The sequence below is a fragment of the Cololabis saira genome, chromosome 18 (assembly GCF_033807715.1).
Source record: "Cololabis saira isolate AMF1-May2022 chromosome 18, fColSai1.1, whole genome shotgun sequence".
Classification (NCBI taxonomy): Eukaryota; Metazoa; Chordata; class Actinopteri; order Beloniformes; family Belonidae; genus Cololabis; species Cololabis saira.
In genome coordinates, this window is record NC_084604.1 from 12,508,217 (window position 1) to 12,521,179 (window position 12,963).

Genomic DNA, 12,963 nt, shown 5'->3' on the forward strand with positions numbered 1-12,963 from the left:
AGTTGTGCAAGAGGTGTGGCGCGTTAGACTGATATAAGCTATGAAGATGGACTTCTGGCTGAAATCAATACGTGGGAAAATTGTGTGAGACATCAGTTCTCCACGAGAAAGCCGGACATAATTAAATTGCTTCAAGCAATAATTGATTGTTCGGAAGCAGAAAACCAGGGAAAAACAACCATCAGCATAATATCACAGGGGGTTTCATCAAAAGCATTATATCAGTCTAACCACCGTGTTGAATGAGTTTCTTTCTGAAAGGAGCTGAAAACAAGGTAAAAAAAGAACCATGTGTAAGTAATGAGTTCTGCTTCATTTCTTTATTTTAAGACATTTATCGGAGAAATGGAGACACAGGGGAAAGAAGGCAGCAGTCAGGACAGAAGGAACTGGAAGGTACACACGCTGATTTAGAAAAAACTGATGCTGAAATCAGTTTTAAATTAGTCCTGTTCAACCTTTCAAGTACTGAACTTGTAGCAGGAAGTTCCCCTTTCATTAATTCTGCATATTCTTTGCCTAAAACAATGTTTCGTCTATTTTAATTCAAATCCCTGCAGTTCAATTTGAGCGCCGTTACTTCACTCTAAATCCTTTAAGTAGGAAAAATGAAGTACATTTATAACACAACTCAAGTTCAAAGGACTTGTACTTTCATTTCTTTGTGGTACTGATGTTATTCGCTTATTTCCACATTCTGAAAAGTAATGTTTTTGTTTAAACATGATAAAATAACCTTATATCATCATCTCATTTTCAAGGACTTGTTTTCTGTACTTTAAGGCTCATGTTTCTTTTCTCAGCAGCAAACTGATGTCTTTGCTCCCCGGATGAAGTGTTTCTCTGCTTCTCTTTGGTTTAGAAGTAAATAAGAAGTAAGAGATCAGAACAACGTTTCTGATTACTAGAATAGATTGTGAACATTTCAATCCGATTTAGGTTTAAGCTTTAAAAAAAATCTAAAGATGATCATTTTCATTGTTCAGCATTACTTACATTTAAAAAAAAAAGTTTCTTCAAAACAGAGGGATGTCTTTTAAGGAAATCTTTGTTTTATTTTTATATAACGATCATAAATGTGGAAACGTATATGTTTTGTCCTGTATAACCTATCAGCACATCGGAACATGTGAGAAACTGAGCCGTTCTGGGTTCGGGTTGGTTTTGTAGCTCAATACTGAGGAAGAGAGAGACTACAAGGACCATGATTTCATTTCATATTCAGTGCATCTAAATCGTTTGTCTCTTATGGCAAGTCGCAGCAAAATAAGGGAGAATATTTTTTTTCTCTTGAAGGCAGGGCAGGTCAACTGCACTTCTGCTCGCTTATCCAAGGACTAGAAACCCCCCATGTGACTCCGACACTGCACTGCTGTTAGTGCCTGAGCTTCAACCTCAATGCTGTGAAAAACATCACATCAACCACAAGAGGTTCCTTTTCCCATGTGTTTAAATCAAAAAAAGAAGTGTTTACCTCACCTTACACACTAATTTTGCTAATATTTGCCCTCATTAGGGGCCCATGCAGGTTTCTGCTTCTAAATTAAAGATTAAAAGAAAAATACATATTTATAGCACATTATTTATTCACCGGGATCATTACACAATGCGGAAAAATGTACACACACACACGCGCACACACGCGCACACACACACACACACACACACACACACACACACACACACACACACACACACACACACACACACACACACACACACACACACACAATTTTAATGTTCATTTCAGCATCACAGTTTCAGGCCGTTTCTGCTCATAACTCCTGGCCTATTGTCAAACTGCAACATCCCTGCGACAGATTTTCCAGGCTCTTCCAGGGTCTTGGGATGCCTCTTTTTTTTATATCTTGTCTGTGTAAGTTCTCCTTAAAGTCTGTGTCAGTAATTTCTTACATTTAATTCGATTAAATAAAAATGAGCTTCCTTCATAAGGTTGACAAGGTTCAATAGAGGTCACTTATTTATTACCATGAATACGTATCATTTTTGGTGGATCTAAAATCATTTTTCCATGTGAAAAAAATTGGACCTCGTGGGATTTTTTCTGACTTTAAAGGTTTAATCGTGTCATCGTAAACTGAACGTGTGACAAACAGGCGACTTGGAGCACAGCTGAGGGTTAAACTCAAGATGTGGTTTAAATAGAAGTTATCCACATGCTAACCAACATCACAGTTGGAAACGATGCTGATATGATGACTAAAGGTGATCTTGGTGTATGCTTTGGTGTGTACTAAACTGATACAAATATTGTGCTTGATCTACTTAAAAAAAAATAAATCAACGTTTTGCATGAGATTATTATTTAGATCAAGAAAGACTAGTCTTTGTATAAACTACTTAATTTTATGTATGTAAATAATACATTTTGCAAGTACTTAATTAAGTAACGTTAAGTTTACTTTATCAAAATTACTTGACTTTACTTGCAAAAATTAAGTTGACTTTACTTGCAAATGAATTTTGTACATACTAAAAATGAAGTAGTTGATGTATATAAAAATCTCATGCGAACAAGTCGCCTTAATTTTTTTAAAGTAGATCAAGCAAGATATTTTTTACTGTGGTGTTCTACTTAAACAAATAAAGCATGTTTCATCTAAATGTTGGTCAATCTGCCCAATAGATTCAAATTGTTAAAGGAAAAGTAAATACAACAAGATTGCTTGTTGTTTGTGTGTAAATGAAAAGATTGCCTGGGATTACATAAATACTGCTTGTTAAGGTAAAATGCACAATGTCTTGTTTTTTGAACAGATGCAGATTAAGTTCAAAACTCGATGTATTCATGTAAAGCAACAAACTTCATTTTTAATTGTTAATATCACAGATTTAAACATGTTATATTTACATGCGCTTAGATTAGTGTTTTTCAGTATAGAGCCTATCGTGAATGGACAGAATTGTTTAAAAAAAAAAGTGAATTAAATGGTGTTATACAAGCTTAGGCTAGTATGAATATCTAAATAATTCAGGACCAATCATCATTATACAGCAATGTTCTGCAGAGGCATCATTTCTTGTAAAGGGGCTGGAGAACGGTAACCATGCAGAGGAAAAAGACCACACAGATGCCGTAGAACAAAAGGAGCAGTGAGTGTCCAACCAGAATGACCGTGGGGGCTGTCGGGGCTGAGGGATGAGGAGGAAAAGACAAAGTACAGTCAAGAAAGGGAAATACCTCCTGGGCTCTCCATCTCCATCTCAGCCTCACCATTGTCTGCCTGCTGCATTTGTTTCAAAAACGGTTTCTCCTGCACATCTGGAAATATGATGTTGGTTTGTACGTTTTAACACAACAGCACATAGATGGAAAACGTCAGAAAGAGAGTGACCAGTGGGGAAGTTTAGATTGAAAGCCTGGGATTAAATAAAGAAAGAGGTCAATATTGTGTAAAGCAAGGAGGATGTGCTGTAACACCAGGAGGCTGGACCTTTTGTACTGAACAGATGTCCATAAAATAAGAGTAAAGCAGCATGATCACATGCAGATGGCACTCGCATTGATTCACAAACATTTTATATGAGAACATGCAAAACGTGACCTTTCATCGAGATTAAACGTTAAATGCGTTCACACATTATTCATGAGGAAAATTGCTGCAGAAATACAGACTTCCAGTTGAAAACGGGAAGGTTTGAATATGAGAATCTATTTGTATCTTAAATGTTTTTAACGAAGTGGGTTATTAAGTTTACAGTAAGTTGATGTTGATGATGAGAACGTAGGTTAAAAACAAAACTTATCAACCAATTTATTTATTTTTCGTCTCAGTGGTTCTTGTCGTCATTCCTTACATTATATTTCAATTACAAACGATAGACCCTTTCGACATGATGATGCAACACGCCTGGCTGGAGCCGAAACAGAAGGAGCCTGAATGAAAATACAATTATTTACTGCTGTTTAGTGGGCTAAATAAAGGTTTTAAGATGTTGGGTGTCTGAAAGGTAGAAATGTCACAAATGGGTCCAAATTAAAATTCTATCACATACCAGCCACAATTCACTGTCAACTAAAAAGAAAACTACTTTGGCTAAAGACGACATGAGGAAAAGAGTGGAGAGAAGCAATTACCAAAAATGCTTGTGTCTGCAGCGCTCCGTTCCTATCAGGTACGTTTACCCAGCTGTGGGTGCAGCGAGAACGTGAGAAACTTTGAGATTGTGGGATTCACAAAGTCATAGGATTTTGTTGAAATGTACTTTGAGAAAAAGTAGACATTGTGAGAAGCGCTTCTAAAAAACGTTTTGCTTGTGTCACATTGGTTCCGAGGGGAAAGGAAGTTTTTGTGTTCTGCATTATAGATGAAAGCTTTTGTGGTTGTGAGAAAAGCAGTTGATCTTTTTAAGTGATTTCCATCTCTGTGAGTATTTGGGCAGACTGTCAAACTCCAGCGTTTCAGGTCAAGCATCCAAATCGTTCCAGGCCGAGAGAGAAGAAGAAACCTCCTTTACGGTTTTGTAGCAAAACACGTAACTGTGCCTGGTGCTCATTTTAGACATGAAAATGTAGCCCTGAGCGGGGATGCTGAAGACACCATCTAGTAAGAATTGACTGCAGTTCACTGGTGCTGCTATTTCTACGTGACGGTTGGCATCAGATTGGTTTTTATTGGGATTGTATCAGAGAACTCAGACCTCCCTCCCCACGGCAGCGGTGCTCTGCTAGCCGTCTTTTCTAAATGAATAGTTCATCTTTCTTATCATTTGGCCTCCTCCTCCCTTGCCAACATCTTTAGAACAGTTTCATGTTGTTAAACATTGTGTGATATGACCAACACCCACCAGCTGGGTCTTTCTTTAAGATTGACTTCATGGTATGCAATATGAGGATGTTTTCTTTTTAATTTCTGCATTTAAGTCTCAGAAATAAATTAGAAACTGATTCATACAACCTGCGCATTTGCACTTGAAGTGTATTGGAGCTGATAACTCGCAAGCTGCACGACAAGATCTTAGTTCAAAACATCCAAGCATCGTCTTTGTTAGCTGCCTTGAAGAAGGCCTACATGGCCGAAACATGTTGGCAGTTTTTAACTTTTACTAAGCCATGATTCAATAAAGGCTTTTTATATTTTTCTAACTTCTTGAGTGCCTCGGTTTTTCTAAATTGTTTTTCAAGAATAACTCAGTTCAGCTGATGAGGAGGTGGGATGGTGCAGGACTGAACCAGGCGTGATATGCACTGGAGCGCCTCTTGAATTGTGCTGCTGCTCTAGACTACAATTCAAAGATTTTACATCTGGTTTGTCAGTCTCAAAACTTGCTTTGTTCTGGATGATTAGTAAGGATGTGAAAGTGAGGAAAAATAGAAATGACGTTCTCGTCAGCAGCCTGGAAGGATAAAGGTGGCGCGATCAAAGCGAGTCTGCTTCCTAACAAACCCTGGAGCTCCTGCAACTGCAACTGTTGTCGTCACTGTCGAGGAATTTATCCAATGTAAAATTCACATTATTTAAAAAGCATTTTGCGTTTGATGTATTTAATCAAATGGTAATTATCGCTGAGCAATATGATTGAATGCCACTCATTACACATACGTAATCATTTATTAATTATAAAATCTCAGCCATGGATAACAGATGTTGATTACATATTAATAAATAAAAAATAGTTATTTTTCACTGCTTCAGTGGAGGAGCCTCGGGATAAAATATTCATACTATTGATTACATATTTGACAAACAATCATACAGTACATGTGTGTATTTCAAGGACAGCAGTGGAGTTAATACATCAAGTTTACCCATGAATAGACCGGTTGCTAGGTAGCAAATACCAGTAAATAAGGAATTAGATGTGTACATTCTACGTCTTGAAGAAACCTCAAAAGGAATGAATGATAGCAGCTAAATGGTACATCAAAGAGTGTTTTTGCTCCATGTCAGTGATGATTGTGCTTGTTTGCGTGCACATCTACAATCATGCACTCATGAAGTCTTTTTGAAGGTGCACTCTCTCGCATCTCCATCCGAGAGCTTCATGAGAGAAAACAGCTCCAGACTTTTCAGCAACAGAAAATATGATCCACAAGCTTGAAAGAGATTTTAAGGGTTTCAAGCCTCTGAGGGGATTTGTCTAAAACCACGGGGTTGGGGCTCAGAGGGGGCTGGGAGCTCACCTTTACCCTGGCAGAAGTCCAGCTGCAGGATGGTCTGGAGGAGCGAGTCGGTGTTGAGGGTGAGGTCAAAGTCGGGGCCGACCTTCGGCTCCAGGGCTCCTTTCACCCACTGATCCTGAGAGGAATTCACCCGCTTGATCAGGGCATCCGAGATCTGCAGACACACAACCATCAATTATTCAGATGCATGTACACAGAAAGGAAATGATAGCATAGTAACTAAATAGTTGAAGTATTCTATTACCTGGAGTATCTAATATATTTAGCTTGCGTGTGTTTTAGACCAGTGGTCCTCAACCTTTTTTCAATGATGTACCCCCTGTGAAATATTTTTTCAGCCAAGTTCCCCCTAACCAGCGCAAAGCACTTTTGGTTGTAAAAAAAAAAGACATAAAACAGAGCACTGTGCCATCAGTAACTGATTTATTAAATATAAAAATATTGCTGCTATGCTTCAACCACGACTCCATCGTTGGTCCAAGTGATTGACAGGTGAAGCCAGGTGATTGACAGGTTAGGTGGAACCATCCTGGTGTGGGGGAGACTCTGATGTTTTAGGATAATAAGTTGAATAGCCCACTCCTGAAGATAAAATTAATTTTATGAATTCAGACTTATATTTTCCTCAATTATTTATGAAATATTTATTTTTAAAGGATTTTTGCATGGATGCTACTTTTTAAATATATGTATATTTTAAAATCTCACATACCCCCTGGAGTGCCTTCACGTACCCCCATTTGAGAACCACTGTTTTAGAGGATACATTCATTGGCAGTGCTTCATTACTTGAGGATAACGAGTGAACAGGAGGGCACTTAAAACATTAAGTGGTACAAATTAGACCCCCTGTCCACTGCTCAAAGCTTCACAGCCTCAGGGAAAGATAGTTTAGTAAAAAAATCTGCATTCAAACACGAGGATGTTTTTCTACGACAAAACATGACATTCCAGCACATTAAAATGCACTTAATAGTTTAAACTACTGTGAATGAACTTAAATGCAATGTAAGTTGACATCTGGCACTAAACCAAGTTTAAATTCCTTATGAGCATCCATTTAGTATTTAGAGATGACCAACAATAGAGACGTACATAATCAATAATATATTCTGCAGAAATGGAAGCAAGACGACAAAGATATCTGTGTGTGCATGTGTGTGCGTGTGTGTGTGTGTGTATGGGTGCATGTGTGTGTGTGTGTGTGTGTGTGTATGGGTGCATGTGTGTGCGTGTGTGTGTGTATGGGTGCATGTGTGTGTGGATGGGAATGCACTCATCAAGGGCACAGTTTTCCCACCTTTTACTCATCTTGTCATTATTCAGAACAAAGATATTAAGATTAACATGAATTTAACTCATCAATGAGCTGCCTTCTCATTTCTAGCAGAAGGTCTTGTGTGGATCAGTTGATGACAAAATGTTGGATTGAAATATTCTACTCTGTTATATTAAATCCTGGTGAACGAAGCAACGGCTTGATGTGCTGCATCACCGAGCTGTAACTGAACAAAGTCCTCAGAGGGATGCTGAATAATAATAATAACATATTTGTTAAGTGACTAGATTGTTTTTACATTTTTGAGGACTTTATTTCATGTCATATGTCTGTGCTGACAGAAATCCCATTCTCCATGTGGTGAGGTCTTTTTGAAAAGTGCATGAGGTGCTTGTTTTACAGCAAAAGAAAGGCTAACAGGGTAAGAGTCACACACAGGTTGTGTGCTGATAATTAACGCACTGATGATCACTATTCTGGTGCGCTTTTAAAAATGCACTCAAAGTACTCAAACTTTTCACATTCTTTTAATAATTCAACTCTTCTTAAAATAGTAACAAAAACCTGTACCATGTCAAAAACACTCTACTACATTTGTATTTCCTTGCACAAAGTGTGAAACATTTACATTTCAGATTAACGTGAGGTGTTGGGATGTTGGGATGGACGGGGAAACAGACCCTTGTCTCTCCGGACCAAGTCAGGAAGGATTTCACCTTAACTCGAGACGCTGACCCTCTTTTTATTCCTTCTGTCACTTTCTTTCAACCTCAACTTTTATTTCTTCTTTCCAAGGAGTCTGTATTTGACCATTATCCTTTATTTCCAGACAAATCATCTGAGGGCGGATCAGTCCGACCGTGTGGTTGTTTTTAGCCGGGCGGTACTTCGTAATCACTGATCATCATCTTCCTGCCAGCCTGGCCTCGTGAGTGCACAGAAATGGCTCTCAGCATCTTCCTTTCAACTTTAAACGTAGATTTACGGAAAATAAATGATCACCCGTGTAGTTTTTTGGCTTGCTCATAATCAGTTATGTCTGATGTTAGCTGAGTTTATCTTTAATGATTTTATGAACAACTTTCCTGTCAGAACTAATATGAAGAAGAAATGCATCCTGGTTGTGCCATATATACACTCTTGTTTTTTGTTTTCTGCGCAGATCACCACCCCGTGTTCAATCTTATTCAGATTTTCAAGGTTCATTACAAATTGTAAACCATTGACACATCTCTGTGAGTTATACTCTCGGGTTGGATGGTCTTCTCTGGCCACCCGAAGGCTCAGTCATTGGTAAACTTTTATATATAAGGCAATGCTTGGTCTGCTGCCTTCTTACATCTGCTCCTTGATTGTACAGAGAAGTCCTGGTTCTTACTTGCTACGTTCACAAGAATACCTGTTACTCTCTGTTCCTTTTGCTCGTACTGAACTGGGTAAAAGAGCCTTTGTTTATTCTGCTCCTTCAGCCTGGAACATATTACAATATGACTGGAGGCTAACAGGGTTAATTTATCTGAGAAATTTTAAGTCTAAATCGAAAATACTTGAGGCCGACTCCATTACATAAATCTGTTTTTTGTGATTTGCTTGCTTTTTTAATTTTATTTTAATTGTATTTTATCTGTTGGTGTTTTCTGTCATTTATAACTATGTGTTGTATTTGCTGCTGCCTATCATGGCCAGGTCTCCCTTGGAAAAGAGGTTTTTAATCTCAATGGGATTTTCCTGGTTAAATAAAGGTTAAAAAAAAAAAAAAAGATAATAATTGTTGATTGTTGCTTTAATTGCATCTTCTAAGATGGTGTTAATAGTTCATTTTTAGCTAATTAGGTATCACACCTTGTTGTGTTTTTGCTGTAATTTGATGCTGCGCTGTAAAAGCAGCTGTTTGAGAGAGCTGGTCACTGGTTGGCTGGTTATGGTTAACCATGAATGTCCCAGTCTGGGCTGCGATGAATGACGTCCTCCAGCCGTAACGTATGACCGCTGCCTGAGCAGCTCATCTCCATGTATAAAGCGTGTGTACGGCCACACATACGGTCACGTACCTGCAGGAAGCCGCTGGGATCGTTCTCTTTCAGGACCTCCAGACAGTACTCCATCATGCCCGTGGTCTGGCGTAGCTTCATGGTACAGTGGGTGATCTGGTCACGCACAACCTGATGGGCAATGACATCAGAAAAATGACACGTTGGGAGCTGACAAATACACCGCCTGTCTAAAATAAAAAAAACATTCAAATAAAAGACACCATCCAGAATAACTATGTAAATAGGTCAAATGATTGCTGAATATGTTTCAGATGGCAACAAGCTCTTCAAGTCACGAGTTATTGCTCAGGATCAAGCTAATAAAACAACTAAAGCGACTTCAGAAAATACTGAAGTTAAGAAATGTGTAACACATGATTAAAACCTGAAAGGATATAGTAAATACACAGCAGGGCCTCTCCAAGGTGCCTAAAATGTCAAACTATTTTAGAGACATGATTTCACTGCCTCTGGGAATGTGAAAAGATTCAACAGTTTTGGCAAACTGTATGTGATGAGGTTGGTGAGATAATTAAGTAGAAAATAGAGCTTAATCCAGTATTATGTTTATTGGGTTATATTTCTGAATCACTAATACCACATAAGAACACTACAGTTAATGCTTATGTTGGACCGGAAGGTTGTTATGACCAAATGTACCTCCTTCAATACATCTATGGAAGTCTCTGATGTTAGATTATATTTCTCTGGAAAGACTGAGATTTCGTATCAACGGTCAGAATGACCTTTTTACAATTTCATTTGATAAAGTGAAAAAGTACCTGAGAGCTCAGACTGGAGATGCCTGAAACGTAAGACCTAATAAGGACTTTTGTGATCATTGCTGTGGATGTATTTTGGATTTGCTACATATTTCATATAATCTGTATGTACTGTGCTGGATTGTTTAATTTTCTGGAAACGTTCAATAAAAAGAATGTAGAAAAACAAAACCTGAAAAGATAGAAGAAATTTGAGGGAGAAATATTTAGATCTTGACGTAAGAACAGTTTATTTTTCCACAGACAATTTAAGTCAAAACACTTAGACTAACCAGGTACGTGCATAGGCTGAGGAAACCACTTGTCAGTTAGGCTGATCAATGGGAGCATGAAGATCAATGGTGCTCCGGTGAGATGGAGGCCTCAGGTTAAACAGGGGTGGATGAGTAAAGATTGCTTTTGTTTTTCTTTCACTTTGGCCAGGTCATTCATTTTACAAAATCTTTAAAAAGATGCATTAATGCAAGAACCCCTCATGTTTTTGAGGAAAACCCTGAGTAAATAACTGACGTGTGCTTTATATCCCACTAATCCTGCTTCATAGTAAGGTGTTTTGTTTCTAGAGCTCCCTGGTTTCGATTTTTGCTCCTGGTATAAACCGATAAACAGAAGGTTATGCAGACAACAGGTCTCCACTGGGGAGGAGGTGAGCTGAACTGGCTCTAGCTGGCCAGTTAGAGGCTGGCTGGCAAACCTGACGTGTCCTTAAACTGGCTGGCAGCATGAAACTTTCATACCATGACTGGAGCCAAACCAGCAAAATCCCTCAAAACTGATGGCACACTCATCAGCATTGTGTCTAAATATGGAAAAAAAAAAAAAAATGAATGTACAAACCGGATTCGGTTGAAGTTGGGAAATGGTGTAAAATGTAAATAAAAACAAAATACAATGATTTGACAATCCTTTTCAACCCATATTCAATTACAATACACTACAAAGACAACATATTTAATGCTCAAACTCATAAAATGTATTTTATTTTTCAAATAATAATTAACTTAGAATTTCATGGCTGCAACACGTGCAGTAGAAGTTGGGAAAGGGCATGTTTACCACTTCGTTACATCACCTTTCCTTTTAATAACACTCAATAAACGTTTTGGAAGAGAGGAGACTAATTCTCTTAGCTTCTCATGTGGAATTCTTTCCCATTCTTGCTTGATGAACCGCTTCAGTTGTTCAACAGTCCGGGGTCTTCTCTGTCGTATTTTACGCTTCATAATGCACATTTTCAATGGGAAATGGTCTGGAGTGCAAGCGGGCCAGGGGAGAACCTGGACTCTTTTACTTCCAAGCCACGCTCTTGTAACACGGGCAGAATGTGGCTTGGCATCGTCTTGCTGAAATAAGCAGCGGCGTCCATGAAAAAGACGTGGCTTGGATGGCAGCATGAGTTGCTCCAAAATCTGTATGTACTTTTCAGCTTTTATGTTCCTTCACAGAAATGTAAGTCACCGTTGCCATGGGAACTAATGCACCCCCATACTATCACTTTCCCATTTTCTACTGGACGTGTTGCAGCCATGAAATTCCAAGTTCATTATTATTTGGCAAAAAACTGTTTATCAGTTTGAACATTAAATATGTTGTCTTTGTAGTGTATTCAATTGAATATAGGTTGAGAAGGATTTTCAAATCGTTGTATTTTGTTTTTATTTACATTTTACACAATTTCCCAACTTCAGCTGACTCCGGTTTGTAGAAGAGGCTAGGGTTAGCACACACACATACACACACCTTTCTCCATGCTGTGTGCTGACTGAACTGGCAGCAGGAGGGAAATGAGATTTGGAAGGGTGTCACCGAGAGGCTAATTGAAAGGCTGCAGACGTCACGTCCTCACCAGACTATTGTTTCCCCCTAATCAGAACTGAACCAAGTTGCTCATTAATCTGCAATTTTTAATCATGTGCACTCCAAACACAAGGAAAATACACTGTAATTTAAGAATTAACTTAAAGTTTAGATGGAAAACACCTCGCAACTTTCATGAATCCACAATAAAAGCCGTTAACCGACGGGTGTCTGAGTGAATCAGGGAGTTAATTAGACGGCGTCTTGGTGATTACTATCCTCGTTTGTTTCATCGTTAATGAGATCAGAGTTAATTATTCACCTGTCAGCTGCGATCTAAACTGAAGAATGAAGACCATGAAGACTGAGAGGCCCTTTCAAAACGTTCGGGCTTGTTATGTTTAGCAGAAACCCCGTCCTCCAGTTATAATCACTGCATTTTATGTTGTTTCCTCAAGAAACCGTGTTTGACCAAAAAGCTGCTATAGCGGCAAACTATCAGCAAAGGAACTGTGATCATAATATTTGTTAATTTAATTGAGTTAATGTCAATTTTTAACTATATTTCCAGCTGAAAAATGAACTTGGAGTTGCATGTGACAGGAATGTGTAATTAGCAGAGCGAAGAAAATCGATCACAGTTTGATGAAAAATAATCAAGAGGTCAAATTAAAGATAGTACTTCGTCTCAGTTTAAATTGCCCCGTCTGTCTTCTTGAATAACACACATACAGACTGTAATTATTTACCGAGAGAGAACCCCCCCCTTATCTGCTGTGGATACAACATGAAGTATGAGGCGTGACGCCTGAATAAATTTCACATTAGATTCAATTTCCGTTTGTCGCACTGAAACTTGCCTCTTCCCTCACACTCTCCTGCAGATCTGGATTAAGGTCTCCTCTAATATCTTCCACATGCATGTGA

The 12,963-nt window shown here is 38.5% G+C and overlaps 1 protein-coding gene across 4 annotated transcripts in view; it reads right to left on the reverse strand.

Moving 5' to 3' along the window:
• Positions 1–12,963, reverse strand: part of LOC133464414 (E3 ubiquitin-protein ligase TRIM9) — a 68,746-nt gene that overhangs the window by 12,120 nt on the left and 43,663 nt on the right. For 2 of the 4 annotated variants that reach the window (XM_061746367.1, XM_061746364.1), the window contains 3 exons: positions 9,476–9,586; positions 6,146–6,299; positions 3,203–3,283 (listed from right to left, as the gene is read on the reverse strand). In XM_061746367.1, coding sequence (XP_061602351.1) covers positions 3,203–3,283; positions 6,146–6,299; positions 9,476–9,586 — 346 coding nt within the window. The remainder of the gene's footprint in view (positions 1–3,202; positions 3,284–6,145; positions 6,300–9,475; positions 9,587–12,963) is intronic. The other 2 variants (XM_061746366.1, XM_061746368.1) reach the window with 2 other exon arrangements.